At 42.5% G+C, this 25,266-nt stretch overlaps 2 protein-coding genes across 6 annotated transcripts; one reads left to right on the forward strand and one right to left on the reverse strand.

The window, feature by feature from the left end:
- Positions 1–13,642, reverse strand: LOC112224319 (guanine nucleotide-binding protein subunit alpha-13). Of its 4 annotated transcripts, none has more exons than XM_024387816.2 (6): positions 13,582–13,642; positions 10,824–11,050; positions 2,891–2,941; positions 2,586–2,786; positions 2,329–2,463; positions 1–2,106 (listed from the first exon to the last, which is right to left on the reverse strand). In XM_024387816.2, the coding sequence occupies exons 1-6, from the start codon at positions 13,625–13,627 to the stop codon at positions 1,870–1,872; spliced, it is 897 nt and encodes a 298-aa protein (XP_024243584.1). In that variant the 5' UTR covers positions 13,628–13,642; the 3' UTR covers positions 1–1,869. The 4 variants fall into 4 exon arrangements, with proteins under 4 accessions (XP_024243584.1, XP_024243583.1, XP_024243582.1 ...); XM_024387815.2 differs by lacking the exon at positions 13,582–13,642 and adding an exon at positions 11,736–11,913; XM_024387814.2 differs by lacking the exon at positions 13,582–13,642 and adding an exon at positions 11,562–11,912.
- LOC112224318 (regulator of G-protein signaling 9) lies at positions 12,643–25,266 on the forward strand. Of its 2 annotated transcripts, none has more exons than XM_042306020.1 (17): positions 12,643–12,975; positions 16,570–16,666; positions 17,715–17,765; positions 17,932–18,038; positions 18,132–18,183; positions 18,309–18,367; positions 18,449–18,525; positions 18,629–18,710; positions 20,113–20,175; positions 20,653–20,682; positions 20,809–20,870; positions 21,051–21,164; positions 21,280–21,395; positions 21,698–21,785; positions 22,727–22,869; positions 23,062–23,146; positions 23,916–25,266. In XM_042306020.1, the coding sequence occupies exons 1-17, from the start codon at positions 12,910–12,912 to the stop codon at positions 24,091–24,093; spliced, it is 1,470 nt and encodes a 489-aa protein (XP_042161954.1). In that variant the 5' UTR covers positions 12,643–12,909; the 3' UTR covers positions 24,094–25,266. The 2 variants fall into 2 exon arrangements, 1 of the variants encoding a protein (XP_042161954.1); XR_006079925.1 differs by having other exon boundaries at positions 12,652–12,975; positions 22,727–22,865; positions 23,916–25,264.

Raw genomic sequence — 25,266 nt, forward strand, 5'->3', positions numbered from 1 at the left:
TTAAAGAAATATGGTTTTATTTTAACGGTTTAAGTGGCATTAAACAAGGAAGAACGCTGATTGTTAGAAAAAGGAAACATGTCCATAGTCTGTTCAATGACAAGGCAAAGTGTGAAACAGCAATCAGCGAATAATCATCTGCCCATTTTTTAAACAACCATTTACACATGAAAGTAAACCAAGTGTTTTATATTACAACTAAGGCATCAGATGTCAGTATGTACAAGGCCAGAGCCAGAGAGGGACAGTGGAAAGACAGACACGTCATCTCCGTAGCTAGAGGAAAACTATCACAGTTGATCCTTGTACACATACGGTGAAGGCACAGTGTGATTTAGCAGGAGAGAAACGTTACAACGCTGATCTGGAGTTAGCCTCAAGCTGTCATTCAGCACTATAAAGGTGGCAGATTTTACAGTGTCAACATACCTATACACATTAGGACAGTATACACACACTATGGTCATCAACAACACAGGTTACAGTATAGACAGGAAAGAAACAAAACATATCAACTAGAATATAAATTGGAGTCAGTCTGTACAACTATAAACATCAAACAGATGGCCAGAGAGGCTGTCTAACGCAACACACATCCCTTTACAAGGGCACCAATGGGAGGGGAGGAGAGGGAGGCGTTATAGAACGTTCATATAGGAATTAACACGCATGTATGGCTCTACCTGAAGGTTATATAACATTTGCTCCCCAAATGAATGCAGCCCAGGGTCTGACACACAGCCCTCTGCTCTTCTGGGTTGTATTCATTAGTGCACACTGTGGCAAAACGTTTCAAAACATTGTGCCATGAAAAAAAAGAAAACAGCCGTTTCTTATTGGACAAGTTCAGATAGTACCTCCCCGTTTCTTCCAATTCGTGCCTAAAGAATACAATCCAAGAACAGGTTCGCAAAGAAGACATTTAACTAAGAATCTAAAGCTTTAACCTGGAGTATCCAATATAGACATGGGTTATTCAAATATTACCCTACGAGGTATGGAGTACTGCTGGTTCTGTTCTACCTGATAATTGATTGCACCCACCTGATGTCCCAGGTCTAAACCAGTCCCCGATTAGAAGGGGAAAATTGAAAAAAAGCAATGAAGGGCCAGATTTGAATTTGAGGGGTCTCGACAATAGACTACAGACACAATAATGACATTTATACAATGGTCTCCATACAACCCTGAGATAACAATATTAGCTAACCATCACGCCTGCCTGCTGCAAGTGTGTGTGTCCTTACAGCAGAATTACAAGTTAACCATCAGGGAATAGGAAGGCAGACATTTAACTGTATACACACACATTGGAATGTAGTTGATCAAGGACATGATTGATTAAATGATAGTTTACGCAAATACCTAAGGCTAGACAGGTATACACAGATAGCTCAGTACAGATTAACACATGCACGCACACACACAGTGATTAAGGGTTATTAAGATGTTGTATGAAGGCGTTATGGTTTCTCCATCAGTTAGTCACACAGATCAGTGGACAGGAGAGGGGCTATGACAGCACGGTAGGCATCAGGGTAGACATCAAACTGACCCAGGGACAGAGCTTAGTATCCAGCATTCAATCATGTCCCTAGCCAAACTGACTTCAGAGCAGTCTATAGACCATCCACTCACCACAGGGCAGTAAAAACCAAATAAAAACATCTAAACAGAAGTGGAATGTCAAGGTCCTCCCCAAGGCATGGGTGTCCTCAACCAAGTCCTCTTAAAGTCTGGTTTATTGCAGGTCCTCTTTTAAAAAGGTGAGAGGTCCTCAATCAGGTCCTCTTTTAGGCAGGAGAATAAGTCCTCTATGGGGTCCTCTCGGAGGCTGGTTTTGCTCAGGTTCTCTCTGGAGGTCATAGTTCACTGGAGCATCAGCTGTTTGAGGTTGTCATGAAGGATAGTATCCTTGACATCTCGGAACACCAGGCGGATGTTCTCTGTGTTGATGGCCGTGGTGAAGTGGTGGTAGAGGGGCTTCTGTGTCAAGTCTCTTCTCTTCTCCCGGAAACAGTCCACTAGGAACTTCTGGACGTCCGGCAGGCTGTGGTCCGGCCCCGTGTACTCTGGGAAGTATTTACTTAGCGAAACATTCAAGACCTGCCGAGAACAAGGATCAGCCGAACATAACATGGAACGTCAGTACAATCAGAAGGTTGGTTTGGACTCAATCACAATACTTGACATCAATATATTTCTCTCTGAAAAGCTAAGAGCCCATTTTCTTCAGTGAGGACTCATGCGAGCAGGGTCCAATCTACTCAAGGCATCACTATCTTAGGTAAACGAGTTTGTGATTACGGGGAATGTGACTGTACAGACCTTCTCCTCCAGCAGGTCAGTCTTGTTGAGGAAGAGGATGATGGAGACTGAGAGGAAGACTCGGTTGTTGACAATCGTCTCAAAGATGTTCAACGACTCTCTCAGTCGGTTGGTCTGCCTGTCCTCCATCAAGACCTAGAACACACAGGGGATAGAAAAATGAAATAAATAAATTAGGTAGTGTGTCAGTGAGAGAGAAACAGAGGGCGTGTGTGGTGAGCGTGTTCAGTGTGCGTGCATGTCCACTGTGTGTGTACCTGGTCATACTCTGAAGAAGACACTAGGAACAGTATGGAGGTGACAGAGTCAAAACACTCAAACCACCGACGTCTTTCCGAGCGCTGTCCTCCCACGTCCACCATCTTGAAGGGAATACTCTTGATCTCAAAGTCATACTCATGAATGCCCTTAGTGGGCTTACGGGCTAGCAGGACGTCATGCTGGGAAGGGATGTAGCTCTGGAGGAGAGAGAGGGATGAGTAGAAGACAGGAGAAGAGGATGGGGATGTTAAGGAGGCAGAGTGATTTATGGAGGGAAAGAGGGCGAGGGAAAGAAACTTACCGGCTCCCCGAGCTTCTCCACATTGTCCAAGAAATACTTAACCGACTCACCCTGAGAGAGGAGAGAAATGTGTTTTAGCGTCATTGTCAATCCTTCTAATACTCAGATTATGTACACACATATCAGCCTAAAACTGCTGCATGTGAGTGAGTGAGTGTACTACAGTGGTAGGGCAACTAGTTTCAGCCGCGGGCCGATTTGTGTCGGAGCGAATGGTCGGAACTCAATTATAATAATTGGAAAAACCACATTGACCACAACAAAGTCTAAATATTGATTATGTTTGAAAATAACAATGTCATACTTTGATTTCATTGAGCACGTTTACATGCATACTAATAATTAGATATTAAGCTGATTATGGAAGTAGGTAGATTATGCAATAGTCACATAAAACACCTTACTCTGCTGATCTTGAATTGGCAAAAGGTTAAAAAAAAATCGAAGTAAACCTACGCCAATTAAAACATGGTTTTCTGAGCAATCTTTCAAATTATTAGGGCATGTAAACACCCTAAAACGGCATTCCAGAAGTATATTTGATCTGCGCTTGCGCTAGCACCAGCAGAGTGAGCCTCCCTCTTCAGCTCAAGTGTGTTCGGAACAACTGAATGTATGGGTCTTAGAAGTAGTTTTCACATACAAACTTTATACAGTGCATTGGGAAAGTATTCAGACTTTCACTTTTTCCACATTGTCACGTTACAGCCGTATTCTAAAATGGATTAAATCCCCCCCCCCCATCAATCTACACACTATACCCCATAACTACAAAGCAAAAACAAGTCAAGAAATTTTAGCAAATTTATAAACATTAAAACTGAAATCTCACATTTACATAAGTATTCCATAAGTATTCAGACCCTTTACGCAGTACTTTGTGGAAGCACCTTTGGCAGCGATTACAGCCTCGAGTCTTCTTGGGTATAACGCTACAAGCGTGGCACACCTGTATTTGGGGAGTTTCTCCCATTCTTCTCTGCAGATTTTCTCAAGCTGTGTCAGGTTGGATGGGGAGCGTCGCTGCACATAAATGTTCAGATCTCTCCAGAAATGTTAGATCAGGTTCAAGTCCAGGCTCTGGACCACTCAAGGACATTCAGGGACTTGTCCCAAAACCACTCCTGCATTGTCTTGGCTGTGTGCTTAGGGTCATTGTCCTGTTGGAAGGTGAACCTTTACCCCAGTCTGAGGTCCTGAACGCTCTGGAGCAGGTTGTCATCAGGGATCTCTCTGTATTTTGATCCATTCATCCTTCCCCTGATCCTGACACGGAAAACATCCCCATAGCATGATGCTGCCACCACCATGCTTTATCGTAGGGATGGTGCAAGGTTTCCTCCAGATGTAACGCTTGGCATTCAGGCCAAAGAGTTCAATCTTGGTTTCATCAGACCAGAGAATCTTGTTTCTCATGGTCTGAGAGTCTTTAGGTGCCTTTTGGCAAACTCCAAGCGGGCTGTCATGTGCCATTTACTGAAGAGTGGCTTCCGTCTGGCCACTCTACCATAAAGGCCTGATTGGTGGAGTGCTGCAGAGAAGGTTGGCTTCTGGAAGGTTCTCCCATCTCCACAGAGGAACTCTAGAGCTTTGTCAGAGTGACCATCGGGTTCTTGGTCACCCCCGATTGCGCAGTTTGGCCAGACGGCCAGCTCTAGGAAGAGTCTTGGTGGTTCCAAACTTCTTTCATTTAAGAATGATGTTGGCTACTGTCTTCTTGAGGACCTTCTATGCTGCAGACATTTTTTGGTGCCCTTTCCCAGATCTGTGCCTCGACACAATCCTGTCTTGGAGCTCTACGGACAATTCCTTCAACCTCATGGCTTGGTTTTTGCTCTGACATGCACTGTCAACTGTGGGACCCTATATAGACAGTTCTGTGCCTTTCTAAATCATGTCCAATCAATTGAATTTCCCCAGGTGGACTCCAATCAAGTTGTAGAAACATCAAGAATGATGTAAACAGGACACAACTTAGCTCAATTTCGAGTCTCATAGCAAAGAATCTGAATACTTATGTAAATAAGGTATTGGGTTTTATGTTTTATACATTTGCACAAACTTCTAAAAACCTGTTTTCGCTTTGTCATTTATGAGGTAGTGTGTGTAGATTGATGAGATTTTTTAAATATTTTATTTATTTTAGAATAAGGCTACAAAATGTGGAAAAGGTCAAGGGGTCTGAATACACTATGTACAAACTTAGAATCAAATATGCTCACATTAGGTCTATTTTTATTTGTGGGAAAACTTGGGAATAGATTTCCTCAATTAAACAAATCGGTAGCTGAATTCCTGGTAATTTTACAGTGTTTTTGGACCAAACCCCCACCCCCCCAAAAACCAGGTTGGCCACATGATACCAACCCCTTGTAGTGGAATGGCCTCAAGTTGCCAACCCCTGTAGTGCATCCATGTGAAGTGAGCATTCGTGTGCCTGTATGTGTGTGTGATGTGTAACGGAGTGTGGGTGTGTTTTCCACCCTGTCCTCCTGGTCTGGGGTTGTTTCTCAGTAAGTGGGGCGTGCCCAAACACCAGCCTGCACAGCCAAGACTGGCTCACATTCCAGTCTGAGTGTGTGTGTGTTAGAGCATGTACTCACTCTACCCCTGAAAGCTACAGAAATGTACATTTAAAAAACTATCTATTCTTGTGTCTTTGTGATGATTAGATCACAACTGTGTGTGTGTGTTTTACTGTACACATTCGATAATAACACTAAACGCCTTTTATCTTTACAACTCACCTGGCCTGAAAAACCTGTCTGTCTGTGTGCGGTAGGCTAAGATTACAGAGTATGTAGAGTTGATCAAACCAGAGCTCAAGTGTCTGTCCATACAGGCAGAATACTTTATTTTTTAAATTAAACTGGGCAAGTCAGTTGAGAACAAATTCTTATTTACAATGACGGCCTACACTATACACACACTGATAAACATACACACAGGCCCTGTGCTACTGGAACCAGTATATCATTAGACAGATGGCCTCAGCTACAACCCAAAAGTGAAACCTAGGCACACGACTTGTTTTTTTCTGTAACAGATCCTGCCTCCCTTCTTACTGTCAACACACACACACACACACACACACACACACACACAGACACACACACCAGAATTCCCGTTAGGAAAATGTGGTGCCGAACATTTGATCGGCAGCATTTTAATTTAATGGACATTTGAGAAATTTACCGGACCCATATGCATTGGGTGCGTAACCTGATTAGAGCACCCACCCACAGTGCTCAGGGTGACAGAAATCACATTTAGATTATGGCTAGACCTATTCATCTTAACAGAACATGCAAGTCGAGGATGCAATGGCGTGTGTCCTTACCGAATTCCGATGCGCACTTTGAAGATGTTATTTACTTTTCCTGTGCCAAGACAAGTAACAAACAGCAAAATCACTAGTCACTATGTCAATCTATTGCCCATAGCAGAAAAGTTGACCTATTCTATTGGTCAGCTTGTCGTACTGTGCGAGAAAGAAATAGCCAATTCCAAACAGACTCTGGGACAGTTGTGGGACGATAGGTTGCATGAATTATGACTCTTAAAAAAATAAAATAATGCAATGAATCTGATGTAATAGACCAGAAAGTTGTTTAAATGTTGATAAACTATTATTTCTCCACATAAAGCGCAGCAATGTGCACAAGGCAGCGCACCCTAGGCAAGGCGCCCTAGGCAAGGCGCCCTAGGCAAGGCGCAACGTGCGAATGTTGGTTCCATAACGCAATTAGCAGGAAAACATGTCAGCTGTTTCCAAGGACAGTGATGAAAATCAGTTAGAAATTACGATAGAGGTGAGATCTAAAGATGCAGAAATAAGCATGGATTGCGGCTTTGGCTACTGGACAACGAAAGAAAGTTTATTTGAAAACAAATGAGAGAAATAGGCTACTGGTTTCAATGGCACATGGAAGTCTTTATAAAATAATTGCCTCCATGTTTCTATGGTCGGGTTTGACTTTGAAGCAAGGTAAGACATGCCTCATAATATGACGTAAAAAATTCAGGCTTCAAACAATTAAGTATACTGTATGTTTCCAAAATACATACTGCCTCCAGCTCATTGCAAAGTGGTGTGATGCACTGAAGCCTGCATACATCCACTTGAATGGTGAATGGGAAGCAGGCTTTAATTACCAGTTGAAATGTTTTGTTGTTTTTAGCGCTTTTAAAATCGTGGCTATCAAAACTTAACACAATTGCATTTAGAATTGTTACACAATGATTGGGCTTATAAAAATCACGTTTCACTCCAGCAGCAAACGAATGAGCTGTTTGAGAAGCTGTAGTAGCAACAGCAGCAGGAGCTCTCACGTTGTCCTGACAGATTTCCGCTCATAACCTCTACATGCAGTGCACTACAAAAATTAACCTACAGACCGATAAGCATATGACCAGTCAAATGCATTTCCATCGACTGGTATTTCAATCAATGAATAGGTTAAAAAACATTATTTAGCAAAGGGATTTTTTTTCTTTCCCGGACAATTGGCTGGCGGCAGTTTTATTGATCAGATTTTCATTTATTTAAAAAAATTGGCCAAAAGCCTGCTATTACCGGCTGATGTTAACCCTGACACACACCCACACACAGAGTTATAAACACAAATTGTTACATCTCAGACTGACTTCCTGGCTGTCGATGCCCCCTTGTGTGATCGTAATGCCCCATAATTTTTTTAATCCATCAGAACATTTAGCTGTTGTTAAATGTTAAAATAGTAGGCTATTTCTTCACATTATGAGCACAGGAATGCGCAAAACGGCAGTAAGCTATAAGCGTGAATGTTCCAAAATGCTATTAGCGGGAAAACACTACTCTCCAAATCTCCAAAGCGCACCGCAATTGCGAGATGAAAATATCCTTTAGAAAATGTCTAAAAATGCAACAACCAGCATGGGTTTTTAATATGACTAGGATTGTGTCTGTGGCTGTCATTGTGTCTGACAAATGAGGAAGTTTTTATAAAAGAATCCCCTTACACTCCTATGGTCGGAACACAGTAAGACATGCCTCATTGTCATAAAGTGTATCTCTTGTCGTGATGTGTGTTTTGTCCTTTTGGGAGGCCGTCATTGTAAATAAGAATTTGTTCTTAACAGACTTGCCTATTTAAATTAAAATGTACAAAAAAAAAAGTATTGACAGCTGTGCCATATAGCAATAGAGTTGGGAAGAGATTTTCGATGTACCGATTCCATGGCATATGGTTTATGAACTGATACACAAAACGACACTGTATTCAAAACTTGCAAATAGCACTGCTGGGCGATTTAAAAAGTTAGTCAAATTGATCAATAATATAATAACTCTTCGCAAAAATGTTTCTTTAATTTACAATCTTTAGAAACTATGAGAATAGAAAGGTTCAGATCTTTTGTGAAACATCACAGCACAGTTGAAATATATATATGGCAAACAAATCAAAACTGGATGATGTTCAGAAATAGATGAGGGGTTGAAAGTAGCTGGATGGGACTAAAAACAAAGCAAAAATAACTATTGTAAAATTGATATAGTATGAATACGATGGAAATAGAAGCCTAAGTGTTGTTTACTCCAATTAGGGGAGGGGTGGCCCTTAGCAAGATGGCACCGACAGATAGGGAAGCTCTGCTTCTAGCTCCTAAGCAACCTTACAAGCATTTCGCTACACCCGCAATAACATCTGGTAAACGTGAATGTGACCAATAAAATTTGATTTGGTAGGGTTAGGGGAAAACAATATATAACCAGTCAAAAGTTGACACACCTACAGATTCAAGAGATTCTTTATTTTTACTATTATTCTACAATGTAGAATAATAGTGAAGACATCAAAAATATGAAATTACACATGGAATCATGTAGTAACCAAAATATATTTTATATTTGAGATTCTTCAAAGTAGCCACCCTTTGTATTGATGACAGCTTGGCATTCTCTCAATCAGCTTCATGAGGTAGTCACCTGGAATGCATTTCAATTAACCGGTCTGCCTTGTTAAATGTGGAATTTCTTTCCTTCTTAACGCGTTTGAACCAATCCGTTGTGCCGTGATAAGGTATGGGTGGTATACGGAAAATAGCCCTATTTGGTAAAAGACCAGGTCCATATTATGGCAAGAAGAGCTCAAATAAGCAAAGAGAACCGACAGTCCATCATTACTTTAAGACATGAAGGCCAGTCAATGAGGACAATTTCAAGAACTTTGAAAGTTTCTTCAAGTGCAGTCGCAAAAACCATCAAGCGCTATGATGAAACTGACTCATGAGGACAGCCACAGGAAAGGAAGACCCAGACTTATGGCGGCAGGTAGCTTAGTGGTTAGAGCATTGGGCCAGTAACCAAAAGATCGCTAGATCGAATCCCCGAGCTGACAAGGTAAACATCAGTCGTTCTGCCCCTGAACAAGGCAGTTAACCCACTGTTCCCCGGTAGATCATCATTGTACATAAGAATTTGTTCTTAACTGACTTGCCTAGTTAAACAAAGGTTAAAAAAAGTTACCTCTGCTGCAGAGGATTAGTTATTTAGAGTTAACTGCACCTCAGAAGCTGCCCAAATAAAAGACAGAACAGAACTGTTCAGAGGAGACTTCATGGTCAAATTGCTGCAAAGAAACCACTACTAAAGGACACCAATAATAATAAGAAACTTGCTTGGCCCAAGAAACACAAGCAATGGACATTAATGAGTCCAAATATGAGATTTTTGGTTCCAACCGCAGTGTCTTTGTGAGACACAGAGTAGGTGAACGGATGATCTCCGCATGTGTGGTTCCCACCATGAAGCATGGAGGAGGTGGTGTGATGGTGCTTTGCTGGTAACACTGTCAGTGATTTATTTAGAATTCAGCAAGGCTACCACAGCATTCTGCAGCAATATGCCATCCCACCTGGTTTGCCCTTAGTGGGACTATCATTTGTTTTTCAACAAAACAATGACCCAAAACACACCTCCAGGCTGTGTAAGGGACCAAGGAGAGTGTTGATGGCCTTGCCCCTAAAAATCAAGAAATTTCAGACCTGACACTGACTTATATAGCTCATTGGCATCCTGTAAATCTGGCTGTCACTGCTATATTTTTGCCATGTGACTTTTATGTCAGTGTTAGTGTTGAATGCAGCCGGTACAGGGCTTTGAGTGAGTGTGTGTTCTACCTGTAAGCAGATCAGCATTCCAGCACAAATCATACTCGATCTCACCAACAAACAGCTCACCAATACTCAAGCATTTTTCTATCTATAGCTTGTTCTCCATGTTATGGTGAGCCAACCTGTGCTATTTGGGATGCTAATTCGATTCGTTCCGACATTTCTTAATTTCTTTCTTTTTACTTTTTGGATTATGTGTGCATTGCTTGTATTGCTAGGTATTACTGCACTGTTGGAGCTAGAAACACAAGCATTTCACAGCACCTGCGATAACGTCTGCAAATCTGTGTACGCAAACTTTGACTGAATGTTATCAGCATTTATTTCCATGACCCCACAAATTCTCATGGCTCTTCCTTGTTCCTCTGCAGCAGACAGAGTGAGCATTACATCGAACACAATATAAAATTACAGTGCCGATTCGCAATACACAGAATCATGATAAAACCTCAATACATATCGCAGCAGTACCTAAGTATCTTGATAATATTGTATCGTGAGGTCCCTAGCAATTCCCAGCCCTAGTGTGTGTGTTAGGAAAGACCAGGTGTCAATAGAGGAGAGCTGAGGTCGGCACAGCTAACAGACTGACGCACGTGCAGCTTGAGCATCCGACACACACACCAACCTCACACACATGCAGAGAGAGCCATTGAGAGACAAAGGAGGAAGCAGCCGCAAGTCTCCGGTCTCTACTCAGTTTCACTTTCACTTCAGCCAGTCTGCAGAGGCCTGATGAGTCTGTGTGCATCTGTGCATGTGTGTGTAGTGTACTGACCAGCTGGAACTCCCTGCGTCTGTCGTAGGCGTGTTGTATGGCAACGTCAGCCCACAGGGCCTGGATGGAGGGCAGGTACTTGAGGAACACGTTCGTCTCCACCTGGCCGTGCACCATCATCGAAGATCGTGTGTCAAATGACATCACATTGTCTCCGTGCACCTGATTGTCAGAGGAACCCCAGGGGATCTGAAGCTTCTCCCGTGCATCCACCAACACACGCACACCTGAAGGGGAGAGATAGGGTTTAGAGTTAAACACACACAGGGGTCTGTGGCCCACAACCTTATCTGACAAGTATCAGAAGGCAACAAGGCTGATTTAAAAGAAGTCTTTATGTTCGAGGATATAAACCACAGTTAGATAGTTTGGTCACTCTGGAGGCATGTTACACCACTGTTCAAACGAAACTGAAAAAACCCCTCAAAGAATAACGTTAGAGGAGTTGAATTTTACATTAGAAACGGCGATACTCACACACTAGTCGATAGTCACCAACACGGGCGTTCCTCCACTAAACGGGGAATTTGTATTTCTGAAGCTAAACCCCATACAGTAACAGTTAGCTAGCTAATCTGCTGCTAACTTCGGATAGCAGCTCCACTTATAAACATCATGGAAACTTTGCCAAAAAGTTTTCACCACTCAAATTACAGTCGGGCCCGAAAGACGAACGTTAAGAATGTTAATGTAGCTTTTTTTTTTAGATATAGTCCCGTAGACTTTCTCCCTAGTTACCTTTGATAACATTGCTGTAAATTATTGCCCGGAACTCTTCTCGAGCTTGCTGGTCGAAGTCCTGCCCGTGGATAATCCTCATCTGTTTGAGGAAAGTGGACTTGCCGCTCTCGCCCGCGCCCAGTAAAAGTATCTTCACTAGTCGTTTCACGTAGGTTTTGTCCCGGGAAATACCTTTGTCAATCGCCTTAGATTTCCTCAGCTGTTCCACCTCGGTGTTGGTAAGCAGGCAAGCGGGGAAGTAGTGATTTAGTACGGATCGGGTCGGCAGGAAGTCCGCCATGTTTCAACCAGCTTCATCGATACACGGGAGAGAGTTTGCGCGTTCATGTGAGGAGCGCGGAAACGCTACTGTCTACTCTACACCATTGAAATAGAATGATTTCTATGTAAATACACACTGGCTGCGTTTACACAGGCAGCTCAATTCTGATCTTTTGCCCAATTGTTGTAGAAAGAGCTGATCTGATTCAACAAAATACCAATACGTGGAAAAATATCAGGGGTGTATTTATTACATAGATTCTGTTGCAAAACGTTTAGTAACGGAAGCAAACGGAACGAAATGGGGAGGGACCTACTTGAAATGATTGAAAATGTTTGGATTAATGATTACACCGCTGTATTGGGCTGCCTGTGTTAATGTTCACACACACACAGGATCAAGCCTTTGGGCAAGCCCCTATCTTTTATATAACCAAAAAGTGTGCTTTGGATGACAGTACAGTCTACAAATCTAGCATATAATGCCTTTCTTGCAAAGCAAAATTAATACATTAATTTCATCACTTAACCATGTGATTATTCTTTTCATTTTGCCCTGAAAAAACTTTTTTACATCCTCATTTAGACCACTTTTTTTTTAACCAAAGTTGACCAAATTAAACAAAATAGCTGTTCCTAAAATTATAACATTGAAATACCTTATTATTCACATCACATCAAAGCCCTAATTTAACATTTAACAGAACAATTCAACACTTGTCAAATTACAATCATGACTTGATCATGAATCATTTAGGCTCTGAGGTGTATGATCCAATGTCCCCACCTGGTGGTCACACCACACAGTTGCATAAATGCAGAGCATATCGGTTACCTTTCTTCATTTGGCAGGCTATGGCAGACAGACAGGTGGTTCACTGGTGGGAATATAGAACCGTGCCCCGATTGGCTAATACGATCTCCCTCTCCATCCCTATCGATGCATGCTGGTCATTGTATTGATAACCTACTCGCGTATTCCTTCGCATCTAGCGTCTTCCCTTTGGCTGGAGAAATATTAGGCTACATTCATTCAGAGTGTAGCCGTTATCATAGTGAATAATAGGGGAGGAAGGCAGACAACATGACCATCAGAAACGTACGGGATCATGGGCAGAGGTTCCGACCGAGGATGGCATGTCTCAAAAAGGTAGGTAGGTTAGCCCAATCAGAGATCGTTATGCTACAGGGCAGATGCAGACATCTAGGCTACAGTGTGTTGCTATATTTAGTCATCAAAATATATATCGACTATTCGTTCATCACACGCTGGGCAGTGGAGTCTGCTGTTTTGTATTATTATCCGGGTTCTCGACCCAGTGCACCTATATGATAATAATACATAATGATTACAACAACAAAAAATCACAACATGTCATATTCTCCTACAGCCATTTTTTAAAACTCAGCTGTTATGGATTTGTTGCCACATATCACAAAACATCATTCCCAGGAAAGCCTGTCTATATTTACAGTTAACCAGCTAGTCATGTTTAGTTGTTTCACAGGTGTCAATAAGAGTGTGAGAGAGCTAGCCTATGCCGTAAAATGAGACCACCTATCCTCAATGTGCAAAGTGTAAGTACATTACTTCCGTGAACAGCATTTCACAAACTTGTACTGTAGCTTTGGCTTTGATTGACACTGTGTTCTCTCTACCATTGTATTGCTACTCAGTGATGAGGTCACCGAGTATTGTGTGATTAGTATTAGCACCTCCAGCAGCCAGCAGATAATCCAACCCATTTGTACTAACCATACTGGACAGGACAAACTCTTGTTGCATTCCCAGCCGGGACCATGCTTGTTGTGCCAGCTTCTGTTACCAACAGGCTACTAAAACTGGGTTCTCTGTGTAATTTAAAGGGGAACTGCACCCGCTGATTTGGCCTCGTTTTCTGGCTTGCTCCTCAAGAAATGCTGGCGGCCATGACATAAACCAAACATGAGTTGACTTGGGGATGTGGTATGATGTGAGTGTTTCTTGGGTGTGTCCTTGCAACCAGCAAATCAAATAAAATTGTATTAGACGCATACACATATTTAGTAGATGTTTTATTGCGGGTTTAGCGAAATGCTTGTGTTCCTAGCAGTGGAGTAATATCTACCAATACACAACAATACATAGAAATCTAAAAGTAAAAGAATGGAATTAAGAAATATAGATACAGTTGAAGTCGGAAGTTTACATACACTTAGGTTGGAGTCATTAAAACTCTGGTTCATCCTTGGGAGCAATTTCCAAACTCCTGAAGGTACCACGTTCATCTGTACAAACAATAGTACGCAAGTATAAACACCATGGGACTATTAGGGACTATTAAACACCATGGGACTATTATTCTGACATTTCACATTCTTAAAATAAAGTGATGATCCTAACCGACCTAAGACTGGGAATTTTTACTAGAATTAAATGTCAGGAATTGTGAAAAACTGAGTTTAAATGTATTTGGCTCAGGTGTATGTAAACCTCCGACTTCAACTGTATGTTAGGTCGAGCAGTGTCGGAGTCCGGAGTACAATTAAGTGATAGTTCCTGAGAAGCCGGTGTTTGGAGGATATATTGGCACGGGTGTTTGACACGAGACGAAGTTGAAGGCCGGTAAAACTTTTTTGGTTACTACCTGATTCCATATGTGTCATTTCATAGTTTTGATGTCTTCACTATTATTCTACAATTGTAGAAAATAGTAAAATAAAGAAAAACCCTTGAATGAGTAGGTGTGTCCAAACTTTTGACTGATACTGTATGTATGTATGTATGTATGTATGTATGTATGTATGTATGTATGTATGTATGTATGTATGTATGTATGTATGCATATATGTGATGGGATATACAGCCATTATGGACAGTATGTGGATAGAATATATCGTATATCTGAAGAATACTTAGGATATAATAGTATATGTGCAGCAATAGTTGAATAGGATGGCCTTGACTAGAATACAGTATACATATGAACTGGGTAAAACAATATGTAAACTATATTGAAGTGACCAGTGTTCCATGTCTATGTACATAGGGCAGCAGCCTCTAAGGTGAAGGGTTGAATAGCTGGGTGGTAGCCGGCTAGTGACAGTGACTAAGTTCAGGGCAGGGTACTGGGGGTAGGCTGGCTAGTGATGGCTATTTAATAGTCTGATGGCCTTGTGAGAGAAGCTGTTTTTCTGTCTTGGTCCCAGCTTTGATGCACCTGTACTGACCTCGCCTTCTAGATGATAGCGGGGTGAACAGGCCGTGGCTCGGGTGGCTGAGGTCCTTAATGATCTTCTTGGCCTTTCTGTGACACCGGGTGCTGTAGATGTCCTGGAGGGCAGGCAGTGTGCCCCAGGGGATGTGTTGGGCGGACCGTACCACCCTATGTGTGCCCCTGTAAAAGTTTGTAAGGGTCTTTAGGGGATGTGGTAGAGGTTATTTTCCTTGTCTTGTTGTTGGAATCCGGCCTACCATTGTTGTATCGTCTGCAAACCTGGAGATTGAGTTGGAGGTGTGTGTGGCCACATGGTCATGGGTGAACAGGGAGTACAGGAGGGGGCTGAGTTGTGGGGTCCCTGTGTTGAGGATTACCAGGTGTTGTTGCGGACCACCTGGGATGACAGCCCGTTACAGGATGCTCCCCCAAATGGATTTTGCTAGATGGGATCAGGGTATTCAGTGGGATAGGGCAATGCAACGGCGATCTGTGGATCTATTGTGGCGGTATGCAAACTCCACTTTGTCTCTGTACTGACATTTTGCCTGCCTTATGGAGTGAATAACTGGATTGTTTGTATTCAACCATATTCCAAGTCACCATACCATGGTAAAATGCAGCGGTTCACTCTTTCAGTTTTGCGTGAATCCTGCCATCTATCCACGGTTTTTGGTTTGGATAGGTTTTAATCGTCACAGTGGGAACAACATCCCCTATACACTTCCTGATGAACTCAGTCACCGTGTCAGTGTATAAGTCAATGTTTTTCTCAGAGGCAACCCGGAACATATCCCTGTCCGTGTGATCAAAACAATCTTGACGCATGGATTCCGATTGGTCAGACCAGCGTTGAATAGACCTTAGCATGGGTACATCCTGGTTGAGTTTCTGCCTATGGGAAGGGAGGAGCAGAATGGAGTCATGATCTGATTTGCCAAAGGGAGGGCCTTGTAGCCAGGATATGCGGTTTCCAGTTTGCACAAGGTCCAGTGTAGTTCCTTTTAAGAGACACGCCCATCTGTCAGAACCTTTCCCGCAACTGTTTCCCTACTCAATCACTACAAACAAACCCCCTGATTAATACAATTAGTGGGGTGGTTAAACTGTGTATTGTTCTGCATTTTCATGTAAGTGGTACAGAATCTGATTCCGCCGACATGTGCTCCCTCCATCAATATACCGGAAGCCGTCATAAGGTGTATCATCCAGTGTGTGAAGCCCTGACCTGCCTTCCTTTTGGGCAATTATGTGTGAAACACATCTCACTGTCCTAGAAATGCCCCAGACATGATGAAAACGAGACTGGATTCCCCCAGGGTGAAATGTTCCTTTAATAGTAATAGTTCTATTTAAAAGTAATAGGATTCTATAGATGTAATTCTATGCATATGGATCTGACCTGTCTCATTATCATAGTATCCTGTTGACTTCCTGTCCTATTGTCATGGTAACCTGTTTTCTTGATAACCCGTTGTCTCAGTGACACGCCTCTGTAGTGGTGAATGTCTGTTGTCTTTATGACCTGTTTTCCTGCTGTCTGCAAGGTGGAGTCTGTGATGCTGGAGATGCAGGATCCAAAGACTGGAGTCAAGTCACAACCCCAGAGACTGGTTATCACTACTATACCTCACGCTATCACAGGTAAACACACACAAAGAAGCAAACAGAAAAAGACTCTCAAGATAGTGGCTGCCAAAGGTTAGGTAACTCCTACAGACCCCGGGACCTTTTTTCCCAAGTCTTGAGCTCAAGATTATATCGCCTTGACAACCTCTGGTCGAGAAGGAGAGAGGGGGGGGTGTATAGAGAGACAGGGAGGTAGTGAGAGTAGGAGGAAGAGCAGTAAGGAGAGAAAGATGAGAGAGAGATGGCTAAAGAACCTACTGTATACCTACTGAGTTTTAATGATACAACTTCAGCTTTGTCCGTTTCTGATAAAATCATCCTTGATTACAGACACTGTAACAGCATGTCGTCTGGGATTGGTAAAACATAGAATAGCGTAGCATAGATTATACAACGGGTGGGCCGGGACTATCTCTTGGAAGAATGAAAATAATGTTTTTAATGAAAATGCTGTATGTCAATCATTATTTGAATATGTTGGTAACCTGTTGTATAAAAGTGATAATGGCCACACAGCCGGTGTTTGAAGGATATATTGGCACAGTTTGCCAGTGCTCAACTTCGTCTTGGGCCTAACACGCATGCCAATATATCCTCCAAAAAGTGGCTTCGAGGGCATTCTCACTTTAATTAAATAGCTTACTGGAATAATTTCCAGTATCCCTATAGAGAAATGTAATAACATTTAATAAAATAATAGCCCTCTCCTCTCCTCTCATATTGACTGTCACAGCAGTTGTTTCTCTGAGGCAGGCGACTGGCATTTATATATCACCCCTCTCTCCTCTCCACTGCCTCTTTTGATTTCAGAGTTACTGTAACGATGTGCACTGAGAGTCGGGAAGCAAGTTCAGGGAGGGAATACATTTAATAAATGAAACAAACACGTAACACCGACAGCGCACTGACATGAAACAAATACAGACACAATGACAACTGGGGAAGCAGACTGGTGACCAAGAGGCCGGAGAGGGAGCACACGTGACAGTTAAATCAATGAGTCTTGATGTCATACATGTGATGTTATATCTCTACAATAGCTGTTTGTTGTCACCTTCTCCAGGTGAAGACATTGTGGCATGGCTAACCAACCGCTACAGTATAGAGGCAGAAGGTAAAAGAGCTTTCTTCTCAGACGCGCACACACACACACACACACACACACACACACACACACACACACACACAGAGCTGTCTAGTATTATGGTTCCTGAACACCCACCCCTTTTCTCTTTTTCGCTCCCTTTCTCTTCTTCTTCCCTCTCTCTCTGTCTGTGTAGAGGCGTGGGCTCTGGGCACCATGTTGGTGGCATTTGGGTACATCTACCCCCTCCAGGATCATAAGCGACTAGTCATCAAACCAGACGCGTCTCTCTACCGCTTTCAGGTAACAATGACAACACCTCATGAGTCTTAAGCTTAACCAACCCCCTTACGCCTAACTCTATGCCAAACCTCTGTGCTTTTTGTCTTTTCTCAGACACCATACTTCTGGCCAGCCCAGCAGTGGCCTGTAGAGGACACAGACTATGGTGAGATGCACACAGAACAAGACAAAACAGAGTTAAAGTTTTCTTTATTGTTAGGTCATCTACATTGCGGACAAATAAGTTTAAGTCAAAAAAATTATAAAATGAAAATCATGTTTATTTCTCAGCAATATACCTGGCTAAGAGAAATATCCGCAAGAAAGGAATACTGGCGCTGTATGAACAGGTGAGAGACATTCACACGTGCATGCAGGCACACACATCTATCTAATGTGGAAGTAGTAACACACTACTCTGTTGTCTTCAGGTGCAGTATAACAGTCTTCACAAGTGGATGAATCATAAGTGGGACTTCATTGTGATGCAGGCTAAAGAACAGTACAGGTTAGTCTGGCAGAAATAGACTACACTGTCATACATTCATCCACAGACGGACTGTGTACCGGTACTTGGAAAATTTGACTGTTTTGTGTGTGTCTGTGTGCAGGGCGGGGAAGGAGAGGAAAAAGCCGGATCGCGTGGTGTTTGACTGCCAGGAGAGAGCCTACTGGGTGGTACACAGACCTCCGGTGAGAGACACACACTAGTGATGTGTGTGTTGACTCATAACCCAATGCCTCCGCGTTTATATCTGCAGGTTTAGGGTCATGAAATATTGTGTGGATTAAGTGCGGGAGGGTTGAATAAAGAGAAAACAATGCTTTAATATGTAATAAATATATAATTATTTTGCAATTAATATCTATAGGCTACATTGATGTTTTTCTTTAATGATTTTTTTATCTGACGTTAGTGTGTCAGCCTAAGCTTTAGGTCCTAACTGTAGTGCACCAAATACACGCCAATTGTCGAATGCTTTTGGGATCTTGGGCAGAATAAGTTAACGTTGATCCACTGAGGCAAAAAGGACAATATCGGAGTTTAATTAAATAAGAAAAATGCTTTGAAATGGAGAGCTGGAAATAAAGAGAAGGGAGGGCCAGTGCAGTAGCCTAATGTTTACGAAAGATGTTATGTGTGATGATTGTGAGGTGCTGTACAAATTTGACAGTCACAAGGCGGGGCACATTCAAGGGAAATGTGGTGTTCAGATGGGTTAAATGGAATAGTAACTGAAATGTGGACGCTGACTGTAGTTCTATAACCTCTAATATAATATTAACTACTGCAGAATTAAGCATTTCTTGCAGTAAAATGATACACCAAATGTACATTTTTGACTCGGGAACAGGAGTGGAGAAATAGGATTTATTTCTTTCAGCATCTTGAGAGAATGTGAGTGCGCGATAGGGACCGTCTGTAAAGGCGCTATCTTTATCAGCGTCATAAAGGCCGATAGTATTTCAACCACATAAAATATGCATCCAAGCCGAAGTCGTTTTAATTCCCTTAAAACCAGTAAAACTGATGTTGTTTGGTCCAAAAAAAATGGTTGAGTTATTGCATTTTCTCCCGGGTTCCTTAACGTCTTTGCTATGCAAGAGAAGCAGAGATGAAAGAGAGAACTTTAAAGATCGATTTGAAGTATTAACTCTATCGATGTAGGCCATTTTCTGATGAGAAAGGGATATTTAGTCTTCTAGGGCAACAAGTAATGACAGAAGAAAAGCTGCATGTGTTTAATTACACACAAGGTCACTATGGGGCGATAACTTGAACCTGCGTTCCATGTAGACAGATATATTATCAGAAACACTATTCCTGTACTGTGACTGCTGACAGGTGAATATATCTCCAGGTGAGATGATGTGTTTCTCTGCAGGGAGGAGCTCTGGCCTTTCACGACTGGACAGACAGGCTACTAACGAAGCATCATGGGTAGAGAGTGATGCATCCTGGGTAGTCTCATGGGGGTGCAGTGGGGTTGGGGGCTTAGCTTATTCCTCTGTCTGATATCAATCACAAACCAAAACATGAAAATATTGAATCATACCGTGCACATTACTTCATGTTTTGTCTGTCTGTCTGTAGCCAGGGACCGTCAGTGCAATGGACTACGGACTTGAACGCATGGTAGACCCCAACACAGAGGAGGTAACAGGTTAGTCCCGCTGTTTGTGTGTGTATGGATTAGCCTGCTCATGTGGGGGTATATTGTAGCCACAGTATCATTGTCTGTGTGACCTAGCAAGGACAAGGTGGTATTCAATCTGCTTATATTTGATAAGAGGATTTCTACCTTGGTAATCTGACACTAAATACAGGTACATACCCCTCTTCCTGCCCCCCCCCTTCCCCATTACTGTAGTCTCTGTTAACCAATCACATCACACCGGTTCCCTCTGTTAGCCAATCACATCACAGATTTAGTTTTATTTCTGTTTGAATTCATCAATATTATTTTTCCCCCTCTCTTTTTCTGTCTGTAGGTTTTCTTCAATGCCTCTCTTACAGTCGTAACTTTGAAGAATACTTCTACACACACAGACAGACGCGCACAATAAATGCAAAGTTTACTGCAGCTGTCCATTCTGCTGTTATACATGACCAAATCATTGTTTTATTTCCCAGAAACAAACTTCAGACTTCTTCAGAAGAATTGTGAGAAACAACTTTTAACATCCTAAAATAATTAGTATATAACATTTACCCTAAATGTACATATGAACAGTTCCTCCTTCCTTTTGTCTGTGTTGATGAATATTCCTTTTCCCCTGTTTCCTGTAGATGATTTTTACGCAGCAGTCCATCATGAGGCCGAGGGTCAAGTCATCTGTGTCTATCGGAGCGTATGTCACTATAGTTTAGATGTCACCACGTTTGACAATCCATCACACCTAGGGTTAAAAGCTGAAATCCTATACGATCACCATGCGATTAATGGTGATCAACTAGGTGCTAAAAAGCATAATTCTCCATTCTCTCCAACATAGCAGTTGTTTTTTGTGTTTGTTTTCTCTTTTCTCCAGTCTTGTGAAGTACTCTGTCACCTATAATAAGCACGACCCTTTCCTAGCCCCCTGTCTCCCTAGCAACCCCTGGGTAACTGATGATGTCACCTACTGGTTTCTCAACATGGCGAAGTGAGTCTGATCCCTAACTGTCCAGCTTACTACCCCTGTCCTACCTGTCGTTGTAGAATGTATTATTTGAACTGATGTCAAAACGTGGACGTTCATATGTGTGTGTGTGTGTCAGTGTGGGAATTCCTACTAAGATGCGTGTGGAGAGGTGGACCTTCAGTTTTGGGGAGCTGCTCTCTGACCCTCGAGGCAGAGATGACTTCAGACTCTTCCTCAAGAAGGAGTTCAGCGGTACGTTGCTACAGCGTTACGGCAACATTGGGAAAACATTGCAACAATGGTGTTATGATATTATGTCTTTGTCCATTTCTTGAAAAATGGAATCTTATCTCCACGAGACTAAAACATGGTTAAATAAAAAAAGAATAAAAAATGTTTTACATGATTTTAGGACATGTACCTGTCCCATTTTACACCCAACAGTCTGGGTCTTTTCAAGGTGCCTCTGCTTGTTCTTTTAGGGGATTGACATTATACAACTAAAGTTTGACTGGCTGCTTGATTGATTAGTTCATGGATTGATTTATTGACAGGTGAGAACCTGGCGTTCTGGGAGGCATGTGAGGATCTGAAGTGGGGAACAGCCGCTACCATGAATGACAAGGCCCAGCAGGTCTACAAGTAAAGAGAACCATAACCCCACACGCTGAGCTGTTACCACCTCTGTGTTTGGGTCTACCATATGTAGTCCATTGCACTGACGGTCCCTGGCTACGGACAGACAAAACGATAAGTAATGTGCACGGTGTGATTTGAGGTCATGTTGTTTTGGTTTGTGATTGGTATAAGACAGGAATAAGCTAGTCCCCCAACCCCACTGCCCCCCCTTGAGACTACCCAGGATGCATCACTCTCTACCCATGATGCTTCGTTAGTAGCCTGTCTGTCCAGTCGGAGTGAAAGGCCAGAGCTCTTCCCTGCAGAGAAACACATCATCTCACCTGGAGATATATTCACCTGTCAGCAGTCACAGTACAGGAATAGTGTTTCTGATAATATATCTGTCTATGTGCAACACAAGTTCAAGTACAAGTTTTATCGCCCCATAGGTTTAGTTTGCAGACAGGATGAACATACAACACAACAGTGTTGTAGTACTCGTGACTGGTCTTGAGTCATGTCTCGAGACCACATATTGAGTGTCTCGGTCTTGTCTCCGTGTCGGATACATTTGGACTCGGTCTTGACTCGGTCTCGGACAGTGAGGACTCGTAATTTCTTCCCGAGACCAGCTGAGACCAGCGGAGTAAAACTTATCAGCTTCCATTCAGTCAGTGCATAAAACCACTTCGCCAGGCCAAATATACAGAATATACTCCTTTTTTGAGACATTAATACATTATCTGAACAGTCTTTAAATCTATTATAGACATGTTTGCTCAGTGGTGAACCTATAGACCTTCAGTGTGTGACAGGTTAGTACAGTGGTGAACTTATAGGTCTTCAGTGTGTGACAGGTTAGTATAGTGGTGAACCTATAGGCCTTCAGTGTGTGACAGGTTAGTACAGTGGTGAACCGTAATACCAGCACACACACACACATTAACCATGTCTCTGGTTAGGACTTTCCTGACGCGTGGCGCCCCCCGGTGGATCAACATTGATGGGAAGACCATGGAGGTGACAGTTAAAGGGTTGAAACACCCTCACAGATACGTACTGGATGCAGCTCAGACACACATCTTCATGCTGATGAAGAAGGTCAGTTTCACCACACTAATACTACAGGCCCTCTGTCTGCTGTAACTGGAAAATCATACACAAAATGGCTGCCATGATGTAACATGGCTGTCATGATGTGACTTATTTTGGACTAAAACTTTCAATACTTGTACAGGAGGTATCTAAGTGTGTGTGTGTGTGTGTGTGTGTGTGTGTGTGTGTGTGTGTGTTATAGGATTCTTTTTCGGGCGGTACCTGAAGTCTCCAGTGTTTAAGGACACTCAGAAGATGGCCATCTGTCCTGACCAACACATGTTCAGGTCAGTGCTATGTGTGTGTGAGAGAGTGTGATCAGTACAGTGGAACATATTGTCTGCACTGGTGTGACTACTGTAAAACTTCAATTAAACGCAGAGTTTCAAATAGCCGCCTGTTTCAAATGAACGCTGGGTCTAAATGAATTGCCATGAATTGTTTATGAGGCTTAATGTTTCATTTGTTACATTAAATAATTCAGTAATGACAATTATGTAAACATCTGTTTTTATTGCCGGTAAGAAAATACTAGCCATTGGCTGCTAACAGCTGAGATCTGCTTGCTAACTGGAAAGCACAAAAACAGTCAACAACTTTGGGATTCCTCACCCCAGAGCCGATCACCCTCTAGTGGTGAAAAGTAGTAACTTTTGAAAATGCACAGTCAAAGATGAGAATAATTATTCTGTCAAGGAAAAGTTATTATTTTTTATTTGAGGCATACTAAGACAAAAGAAATGTGACACAGTGTGTAAACGATAATACATTAGTGCAGGAAATGAAGAAATTGATTGAAATGCTGAAATTAAACAATAAAATATGCAAATGAGCAAAAACTGTGTGCATTAAGGAAATAGATGCCTGGCTCAAATTGAAGCCTACCTCGAGGCACGTGTTGCAAATACACTCACAGGCTATTAACTAAAGTTTTACGGTATCTCCCTCAACACCTCTTTCCCCTCTCTCTCTAAGAGATAATTAGTGTGTAATTGTAAGGACATATATAACTCTCTCCCCCTCCTCAACTCTCTCCCTCCCCCATCCCTTTTCCAGTGTGCCCCAGTTGGAGGCCAATGCGAGGAAGCGTCGACCCAGCATCAGTCCCATCATCGTCCGCCAGCTGGAGCAGGAGGAGAGAGCCAGGATGGCCACCAGTGGCCCTGTGGACATCACACAGGTCATGAGCAAACTCAGCAACAAGGGCAAGGAGGTGCCCCCGTCCAAGAAATAGACCATAGACCCACTCACATGTATAGACATGAATACACACACTTCTATAAGCACAAACACAAGCAACCACTTACACACAAACACACACACACACACACAGAATACACACCAGCTGAAATCTAAGCAATGTAGTTGCTTCCTTTTACATATAGTTTTGAGTACAGCAAAGTTGACAAATAGTGAGCATTTGAAATGAAATGTACTGTTTTGAATTTCTATCAACTGTATGCTGCCATGGCCAGTGTAGCATACACACATCAGACAAAACAGCTGGAAGAGCAGTTATGTCTATCAGTCTGACTGTCATTAGAACGCAATACTACCCCAGACACAAGGGTTTAAAACCATTGAATGTTTCAAGTTATTAAGTGTTTTAGTCTTGATGGTATGCCTCACTCACTGAGCAGTATCACCTGTCTCACCTGTATCTCATTTTCTCTCACCTGTCATCAGCATGTTCTACCTATAGGGACACATCTGTGTCGTTCCACCAATAGAGTGCCTTTTATGTCCCTCATACATTATGTGTGTACATTTTGATAAAACATTCCATTTAACAGTTGGATCACATACATCTACGTTCTAACTTACACAACATTACCTAAAGTGGCCTGAATCGCAGTCTGCGCTCCAATTCATCCCAAAGGTGTTCGATGGGGTTGAGGTCAGGGCTCTGTGCAGGCCAGTCAAGTTCTTCCACACTGATCTCAACAAACCATTTCTGCTTGGACCTCACTTTGTGCACTGGGGCATTGTCATGCTGGAACAGGAAAGGGCCTTCCCCAAACTGTTGCCACAAAGTTGGAAGCACAGAATCATCTAGAATGTCATTGTATGCTGTAGAATTACGATTTATCTTCACTGCAACTATGGGGCCTAGCCTGAACCATGAAAAACAGCCCCAGACCATTATTCCTCATCCACCAAACTGTACAGGTGATGGTGATCTTAGGCTTGTGTGCGGCTGCTCGGCCATAAACCCATTTCCCGACAAACAGTTGCTGACGTTGCTTCCAGAGGCAGTTTGGAAATCGATAGTGAGTGATTATTTTTACACGCCACGTACCTCAGCACTCGGCAGTCCCATTCTATGAGCTTGTGTGACCTACCACTTTGCGACTTAGCCGTTGTTGCTCCTAGATGTTTCCACGTCACAATAACAGCACTTACAGTT

Source organism: Oncorhynchus tshawytscha, linkage group LG25, assembly GCF_018296145.1.
Source record: "Oncorhynchus tshawytscha isolate Ot180627B linkage group LG25, Otsh_v2.0, whole genome shotgun sequence".
NCBI classification, from domain to species: Eukaryota; Metazoa; Chordata; class Actinopteri; order Salmoniformes; family Salmonidae; genus Oncorhynchus; species Oncorhynchus tshawytscha.

Coding starts and splice junctions, on each gene's coding strand:
- LOC112224319 (XM_024387814.2), bottom strand. CDS start 11,844: ATGGCGGACTTCCTGCCGACCCGATCCGTACTAAATCACTACTTCCCC. Junction 2,787..2,890: donor TGGAGAAGCTCGGGGAGCCG/GTAAGTTTCTTT, acceptor TCTCTCCTCCAG/AGCTACATCCCTTCCCAGCA. Junction 2,464..2,585: donor CTTCTTCAGAGTATGACCAG/GTACACACACAG, acceptor TGTGTGTTCTAG/GTCTTGATGGAGGACAGGCA.
- LOC112224318 (XM_042306020.1), top strand. CDS start 12,910: ATGACCATCAGAAACGTACGGGATCATGGGCAGAGGTTCCGACCGAGG. Junction 12,976..16,569: donor GGATGGCATGTCTCAAAAAG/GTAGGTAGGTTA, acceptor GCTGTCTGCAAG/GTGGAGTCTGTGATGCTGGA. Junction 20,176..20,652: donor TAGACCCCAACACAGAGGAG/GTAACAGGTTAG, acceptor TTTATTTCCCAG/AAACAAACTTCAGACTTCTT.